Genomic DNA, 9206 nt, shown 5'->3' with positions numbered 1-9206 from the left:
AAACGGACCCCCCCATGCGTCCCAACCCCACTTCCTTACGCAACTTAGCCGAAACCCCCTCCTCATGCCGCAAGGCCGACCGCAAATTCCGAGCTAAGGGAGGAATCAAAGTCAAAGTACACGGGATGCGAAAACCCTCCGAAAAACCCGCGTCAGCAACACTGCAGCTGCGCGATCAGGATACCTCTTTAAGAAAAGCCCCATCCTTTCCACTCGCACCGGAGTCGTCCCTCTTACCAGCATGCTCTCCGGAAAGGCCTCGACCCCGCTGGAAACAGCGCGACAAGGGATGGGAGCCCCCGCACCCGGAACATTTGTGCCTAAAACGGCAAGACCCACCAAATCAACACGTCCCCTCTTGGAACTGCCAGAAGAACCCCTGACGCCTGGAGGCCGATTGTCCCGGGAAGAACGAACCGCCGGCCCCGCTCTGAAAAAACAAACCAGGGGCCCTCGCCGGTGTCATGAGTCGCATCCAGAGGCCAACGTCCTTATGATCCCAACGCAACGACTGGCGAACCGCCCTCCGCTGCCTAAACTGCTCAACGTACCGAAGCCACGCAGTACCCCCAGAAACCCCGTGAGCCTCACCAATGGCATCAAGGTAACAGAACAGTGCCGAGCAATGTTCAGGAGCCTCCTCCCTAATCACTAGCCATGATCGCGAACGCCTGCAACCAATTTGCAAAGGTACGCGGGATAAAACGAAAACGCCGCTGCTCCGCTTCCACCTGCCTACTCTCGTCAACCCGGGACCCTTCAAAAGGAAAACGCTCCAAAGGCAAGAGTGAGAATATATCAATGTACTCCCCACTCCAAAGCTACTCCCGTACCTCCGACTGTAAATGCGCACCCAAAGGGCCCTCAAAACACACGTACACTTCGCCCCTGGCCGAGTCCGCCAAGCCGACAGGCCCGGACACCCTCGAATCTGCACCCAACACCGCGGAGGGGGCCGCAGAACCCCGATCACCTGTCGTGGCCGGAACAACCCCTAGCCCAGACCCCGGAGGAGAAGAGACCCCCGGATGCCGCACGTCCCCGCTGTCCTGTACAAGAACCCCGAAACCTTCCCCACCATCCGGCGGGAGCCACGCAGAAGCAGGCCCAGGCGCCCCACTCAAGACGCCGCAACAGGTCCCGCAAACCGGAAATCACATCACCGAGACCCCCACCCATACCCGACGGGGGAACGCCGACAGTGCACGCCGCAGAGGCCGCGCCCACCGTAGCGGCCCTACCACCCCCCAGCAGGTCCCGTAACGCAGAAGAAAAAGAGATAGACCCCAGAACAGGTAACTCACCAGGCTGCCCAGGAGATGCCCCTTCAGCCGCGTGCTCACGATCCACCGTTGTAGAGCGGCCAGCCGTCGCCCCCGCATCGGGTTCCGACAGCTCGCCCTCCGACCTCTCGTCCTCCGCACGCTGTTCAGATGGCCTCCCGGTCCCAGGAGCCACGGGTCCTGCTGGTCTGTGCCGCTCACGACTCCGCCTCCCGGCACCAGACACGCTCACCGCCGTCCCTGGGCTCCGACCTGCAGCACTGCCAGCTGCCCTCCGCCCAGCTCCAGTCTTCCGCTGATGCTGCTGTGGAGCAAGAGCACCAGACCGTCCAGGGGGCCCGCCGGCCGCAGCAGTAGACAGCCCAGCAGCCGCAGAGCTCCCCGCTGCACTCCGTCCAGTGCCGATCCCACGCTGCTGCCTCACTGGAGCCGGAGCCCCAGACTTCTCAGGGGGCCCGCCGGCCGCAACAGGAGACAGCCCGGCAGCCGCAGCTGTGCGCCTCCCACGCAGGGCTCCCTCCCTGACCGGCACCTTGTCAGTGGAGGAGCCGCAGATTCTGCTTCTGCCTCCATGCCGTGTGGGCGGGGGGAGGGGCTTCCCCCGCACGAGGCCCCGCCCACTGAGCTCCGCCGATGGCGGGGATTCCTCCCGGCTTCCCCGCTAGCAGAGGCAAGGGAGCGCCCTGCAAGCGGAGCCGGAGGGGCCCGAGCGGGGCTCCCATGGTGGTGCTGAGCTCTGGGAGGGGGGGGGGGAGCCCGGGCTAAAGCGTTCCGGAGGCCTAGACCTTCGAGCACGTGGGCCCTCCCGCCCCCCTGCTGCAGGAGATGAGCCCGGATCCTGCAAGAGATCCGAGACACGGCTCTGCAGCCAGTCCATCCCCCTGTCCTCTGCTGCCTCCTGCAGCTGAGCCAAAAGGCTGTCCATGGCAGGGCTAAAGGTGGCCTGAAGCAAGGTGTGCTAAACAGACACCAAGCTCACACTCTTGCCGTCCAGCTAACTGACTCCCCCTCACAGAACCTCCCATCCTAAGGTGCAGCAAAACCCCACCTACACCAACCTCTACCAATCAGCTACCCCCCACTAACAATAACAAAATCCTCCTGGAGCTACCTTAACCCTTTCTGCTCTTCCTTCCCCCACTCTGGGCCTAGTCATGTATGCCCTGCGCTATTTCTTCTTTCTTTCGCTACGGGCATTTCTTTAATTAGTAAACTGCTGCATATGCAAGTGTTCTTTTATTGGTAACAAATCCCCACTATGGTAACATTTATTAAACAAAATTAAATGAAGCAAAAAGATGTGTTCAAGTCCAAAATTAATAAACTCTATTATAAGCATGAAGATAAAAAAAACCTTCAGTGTGGAGCAACCCTTCAATGCTTACCTGAGCCCCATTGTGATCCAGCAATGTGCACGAGAGCCTTGGCTCTCCAGGGACTCTCCCTCCTCATTGGCTGTGACAGCAGGAGCCATTGGCTCCCACAGCTTCAATCACAACCAGTGAGCTAATGAGGAGAGAGAGGGAGAGGGCTGAGCCGCAGCTCTGTGTGTGAATAAACATGCAGAGCAGCAGCTTCGTAGCAAAGAGTGCCCCCATAGCAAGATGATTACTCTGGGGGCACTAGGCAGAAGGCAAGGGGCCACAGCACTGATGGGGGACCTGAGAAGAGGAGGATAGGGGCTGCTCTGTGCAAAACCACTACACAGAGCAGGTAAGTATAACATATTTGTTTTTTTATTGCCTTTAATATCTTCAAGTGAACCAATAATAATTAATAAAATCTTGGTGCGTCACAATGTACAACAGTGTAGTTGTTTCATACCTTTAAGGCCTCATGCACACTGGACATTATACAAATGTTAGTAGCTGTAGAATGCCGTGTTAAAAACGTGTAAAAATTCTTTAGTGTTTTTGCATTAGCGTTTTTCAGCGTGTTTTTAGTGTACGCCCTCCAGGTTTGTTAGCTTCTAACAAAAATGGCCTAAGTAGCAGCCTGGGGATGAGTCAGCCGGAGAGAGGTAATGAGGTTCTAAACAAGTCAGGGCTTCTGGAGCCCTTTCACCGCTCCAGAAACCTGAAAGCTTTCTGGAGGAGGGGAGGAGGCGGCCCAGTTCTGCATGTTTGAGGTACCCTGGCCAATCCCCTGGCAGGAGGCTGGGCATGGTGACCAAGATAACCCTCAAATGTGGCTGAGCCTGGGGGCAGGTGTGCAGTGTCGGGTGGAAGATGGATTGAGAGAAGGTTGGAGTGTGGAGCCTGGGACATACAAGCAGGTCACTGGAGAAGAGAATCTCCACTGCCTCAACGTCTGCTGTAGAGGACAGCCTGTATAGCACGGAAGGAGCCAGCCTAGCGTAAGGCCTGAAGGCAGCCACCAACCCACTAAGCTAACAGGAGAGGACAGTGTGAGTACTCCTTCACCCCCCGGGCCAGATAAGGAGAGGGTGGTCAGGTGTAACACCCAACTAACTTCTCATCTGGGACTGTTCAATCCGCAGCTCTTGGGCCCCCTTGCTCAGGGATACCCTCAGGCAGCTGGGTGAAGAGAAGCAATCATCCAGGGACTGAGGAGATACCCCTAAGAGCCTTTAGTGCTCTTCAAGAAGAGACTGTTGCTAATACAAATCTTTGTACATAGTTTGTAAGCAGTTGTCCTCAAGTCCTATGGTTCCTTGGGCATCCCATGTACCCCTCTACACTATCCAAGTTTACCCCTCAATAAAATCTCAAAACCAAGCTCAAGCCACTTTATTAGGTACACCTGTTCAACTGCTTGGTAACAAAAATTGCTAATCAGCCAATCACATGGCAGCAAATCAGTGCATTGAGGCATCTAGACGTGGTGAAGACGACTTGCTGAAGTTTAAACCGAGCATCAAAATGCGGAAGAAAGGGGATTTAAGTGACTTTGAACATGGCATGGCTGTTGGTGCCAAACGGCTGGTCTTAGTATTTCAACAACTGCTGATCTCCTGGGATTTTCATCCAAAACCATCTTTGGGGTTTACAGAGAATGGTCCAAAAAAGAGAAAATATCCAGTGAGCAGCAGTTGTGTGGACGAAAATGCCTTGTTGATGTCAGAGGAGAATGGGCAGACTGGATCGAGATGACAGAAAGGCAACAGTAACTCATGGCAATATAGACCAAAATCTCTGAAGAATGGTTCCAAAACACCTTGTTGAATCTCTGCCATGAAGAATTAAGGCAGTTCTGAAGGCAAACGGGGGGTCCAACCCGGTACTAGCAAGGTGTACCTAAAAAAATGGCCAGTGAGTGTATCTGATGCTAGGTGCATTATATAGTACTTCTATCATGGAAAGAATATGGTATCTACTATTTTTGATCTTACTCCGTGATTTTGTCTGACTTCTATACTTGGGTGACACATCAGGAACAATCATGAACCTGCATGGCATGCTGATAGGAAAAAACAGCCATACACATTTTTTTTTGGGACCACAAACTCTAAGGGGCTGATTTGTGTCAGACATTTCATGACAATTATCTTGAGACTTCATCTCAGTCCAAGAAGAAGATGGTGACCCTGGATGATACCTGAACAAAGATGGCTCCATCCTTGTTCAGAGAAAAGAAGGTTGTCAGGGGAACTAGCATGGACTTTCATGGCATGCTGATAAAGAATAACCAGGCACACCTTTTTCTGGACCACGATCAGTAATGGATGCTTTCCTTAAAGTGGTTTAAAGTTTTATATGACAGTTTAGATACAAATTGAATTCCTTTTGAATCAGACGTCAAAGGTTAAGGTTTGGTAAGGAAAATGGCAGCGACGTACGACACACGAAGCTCCGCACACTGAACGCGGCTAGAAGTGAACTCCTTGTTGGAACTGATGAAAGTGTAGGAAGTAGAAGCCCTGAACAAACAAAGAAACAGGAAAATCTCCAAAGGAAGCTGCCGACGTCATAGGGCAGCGATTCCCAAGCCTCTTGGATCTACTACTTCAGCTGTGGAGTTCATATCGGCTTCTTCAAATGAAAATATTCTATTTATTAGGTAAGAAATCCCACAAAGGGCACTTTTCTTATTTGGTGATAGGTACTAGGAAGTACCAAACCTGTTATCTTGTATGATTCCTGTTGTCTGTACGTGATAAACGATTTGGGGAATTAGAAGACTTGACAGCAGACCTTGCATGTTGCAGTTTGCAGCAGTATCCGTGCCCCTAGGGGGAACTTCTGCCAGGTTCAGAAGGTAGTTCAGATTGTTCATCCATAGAGCTGCCAACATTAATAAAAGAATGACCAGGGGCCTTTTGATGCTGAGCTGGAATATCGACCAAGCATGCATGATATTGGCACTACAGACTGATGTGAAACATAGAAACATATAAGACATGACAGTAGAAAAGACCAAGACCCTCGAGTCTGCTCTTTTTTTTTTCTTAGTTTTTTGTTTCACTTTTGTGATTTGTTTACATTTCTTTAGTTATTTGTACATTATTTTATTTTTAAATGGGTTTTTTTTTGCATTTGTGGCTTTTTTTTACATTTATGTATTTTATTTTTTTTATACTATTTTATCTTTACAATTTTTTTGTACATTTGTGATGTATTAATTTTTTTTAATTCATGTACTTTATTTTTTATATTTATTTTATGTTTTCATGTTTTTTATACTTGTGATTTATTGTATTTTTTACATTACATATTGTTACATTTGCGATTTTTTTTTTTTTACTATGTTTATTTTTTTTTTATTTTTTTTGTATTTTAACCTATGTATAGATCTATGTTTGTTCCATGTACTGTTGATCTATGTTGAATCTATGTTTGTTTCAATCATTCACTATTCTTTCAGCAAAATACTGTATTCATGATCTTAGTTTTTGGCTCCATTCACTCTTGTGTGACGCCAAAGTCGTGCAAATTACATTGTGATTTTACATTGCGACTTTGATGCAACTTTGGATGGGTGTGACTTGGATGTGACTTTGGCTTTGACCGTTGCACAACTAATCGCACAGATCACCTTAAAGAGGTTCTTCACCTGCCTGTACCTAAAAAAAAAAAAAGTTAAAAGTCAGCAGCTATAAATAGTGTAGCTGCTGACTTTTAATAAAAAGGACACTTACCTGTCTGAGAGTCCAGCGCCATCCTCACTTGAACCCATTCTTCCCTGACCCTCAGCCAGCGGTGCTGGCATCTTAACTGTGGGCACCAGGCTGTGACTCCTTGCAGCTTCACAGCCAGGTGTCCACCGCACATGCATGAGCCATGCTGCACTTTGTGAATGGTCCTGCAGCCTTCTGGGACCTGTGACGCGTCCCAAGAGGTTGCGGGAGGGGAGGGAACTTCTTGGGATCGTAGAGACAATCTGACAGGAAGTGGGAGGGGGAACCTGTTTTTGCTAAGTGAGTTTTTCAGCTTTTTTTGCATTTTTGTATTAGCGTTTATCTGCATTTTAACGCGTTTGCATTTTTTTTTTAGTTTTTTTTACTGAAAAAAATTTTTTCAAGGTAAAAAAAAGTCCAAAAACGCTGGTTTGCCACGATTTCCTGCATTTTACCACATTTTCCAGCATTAGAGCATTTAGTGGCTAAATGGTTAGCACTTCTGCCTGGCAGTACTAGGGTTTTTGGTTCGAATCCCAGCCACGGCACCACCTGCCTGGAGTTTGCATGTTCTCCCTGTGCCTGCGTGGGTTTCCTCCGGGTACTCTGGTTTCCTCCCACACTCCAAAGACATGCTGGTAGGTTAATTGGCTCCTGTCTAAATTGGCCCTAGTATGTGTATGTATGAATGTGAGTTAGGGACCTTAGATTGTACGCCCCTTGAGGGTTAGGGACTGATGTGAATGTACAATATATATGTAAAGCGCTGCGTTTGACAGCGCTATATAATTACCTGAAATAAATACATTTTTAAAGCTAAAAAACTCCTCTAGAAATCCACTAGTCCTGGGTTTTTTTTTTCCAACCAAAAAGTGTTGATTACAGTCTGTATGCATGGACACCTAGGAGAACATGCCGGGGGTGGACACCTAGGAGAACATGCCGGGGGTGGACACCTAGGAGAACATGCCGGGGGTGGACACCTAGGGTAACATGCCGGGGGTGGACACCTAGGGTAACATGCCGGGGGTGGACACCTAGGGTAACATGCCGGGGGTGGACACCTAGGGTAACATGCCGGGGGTGGACACCTAGGGTAACATGCCGGGGGTGGACACCTAGGGTAACATGCCGGGGGTGGACACCTAGGGTAACATGCCGGGGGTGGACACCTAGGGTAACATGCCGGGGGTGGACACCTAGGGTAACATACCGGGGGTGGACACCTAGGGTAACATGCCGGGGGTGGACACCTAGGGTAACATGCCGGGGATGGACACCTAGGGTAACATGCCGGGGATGGACACCTAGGGTAACATGCCGGGGATGGACACCTAGGGTAACATGGCGGGGATGGACACCTAGGGTAACATGGCGGGGATGGACACCTAGGAGAACATGACGGGGATGGACACCTAGGAGAACATGGCGGGGATGGACACCTAGGAGAACATGGCGGGGATGGACACCTAGGATAACATGCTGGGGGGTTTACTGGCTGTAGAAAAAAACGTCAAAAGCCAAAAAGATACGGTGTAAAAACATCCCGTGTGCATGAGGACTTAATGTCAGATTGCTCGCTGCACTATTGCAGTCCCATTATAAATCATCGATCACGCCATTAGTAGTTTAATAAAAAAACAAAACAAATCCAATACATACTGTATACCATAGTTTGTAGACACAAACTGTAACACAAAACTAATCAATATACACGTATTGGGATTTTTTTAATCAAAGACGTATAGCAGAACACATTTTGGCCAAAATTTATGAAGTTAAGTTTAATTTTTTTGTATTGGATATGTTTTATAGCAGAAAGCAAAAAAAAGCCAGGTTCTTACACTAGAGCAGGTATCACGCATGAAATTGTCGGCGTGCATTAGGCCTCACAGTTGTCACCCTCGGACAGATGAGTTCATTAGCACTTTCTGTAAGTATGATTAGACGTTCATCTTTGAGTCCTGGGTGGCGACACTTCGCTCCACCATCCTCCGTGACAAGATGGGGTTGTGATAAGGTTAAAAATATCAGCTCAGCATCAAAGTGGCCTGGAAATAATCGTATAAGTAGTGACACCTGTGCTCAATTGCCTTATGTAACACTATTTTGCATGTAAAACATTTTTCCAGTAAATATCTCAAAAGCTGACAAAACAAGAAAGGATGAGTGAACTGAACCCGGAACGGGAGAGTTTACTGGGCTTTGAGTCATAGGGACTTTTTAAAAGGAAATAAATCCACCAAAACAGCTCCATTCAAGACATGCACATGAATGGTAATTGTCACAGTTGCTTGTGCTCCCAACTGACCTGTCAGGCCAAATGGCTGGTGTCATGAGTGATCACATGTGAAGCATCATGGCAACTGCAGATCAAACGGACTAAGATGGCAGCTTCCTTGGCTGTATAATAGGAGAGCTTAGTTCTGCTTTAAGTCCTTGGCGCCAAGCGTATGCAAATATGTCGTCCCCTCGGTGCCAAGGCCCAGCTACTGAGAGGCCACGTATTTGTGCTACCCAATGTAAACAAAACATGTGCTAAGAGCACCGTGGCGCTCCTGGAACATTTACTGGCACCTCATGGAAAGGTCCCGATTGCTACTTGCGGTCAGGAGCTTTTCAATCATGTGACAACCAATCACATGATCGTAAACCCTGCCCCACCTCCCAGCGTCACAAACCCTTTAAAGGGCCAAGAGGCACCAGCACCAAGGGGTTTAAGTATTACTACATCCCGGACCCTGCATTCACTGGAGCTGGTCTCCCCGGACCCTGCATTCACTGGAGCTGGTCTCCCCGGACCCTGCATTCACTGGAGCTGGTCTCCCCGGACCCTGCATTCACTG

The 9206-nt window shown here is 49.3% G+C and overlaps 1 protein-coding gene across 1 annotated transcript in view; it reads left to right on the top strand.

Annotated features, from left to right (window-relative positions):
- Positions 1–5199: 5199 nt before the first annotated feature.
- ADGRL4 (adhesion G protein-coupled receptor L4) overlaps positions 5200–9206 on the top strand; it is a 262139-nt gene continuing 258132 nt past the window's right edge. Inside the window, exon 1 of the mRNA XM_089684367.1 lies at positions 5200–5303. Within this exon, the coding sequence (XP_089540493.1) occupies positions 5282–5303 (22 nt within the window). The 5' untranslated portion in view covers positions 5200–5281. The remainder of the gene's footprint in view (positions 5304–9206) is intronic.

This window comes from Staurois parvus, unplaced genomic scaffold, assembly GCF_062004578.1.
Source record: "Staurois parvus isolate SC_StPar_1 unplaced genomic scaffold, SC_StPar_1.0 ptg000347l, whole genome shotgun sequence".
NCBI classification, from domain to species: domain Eukaryota; kingdom Metazoa; phylum Chordata; class Amphibia; order Anura; family Ranidae; genus Staurois; species Staurois parvus.
The sequence above is the reverse complement of the archived record's forward strand: the minus strand, read 5'-3'. Positions and strand labels throughout refer to the sequence as shown.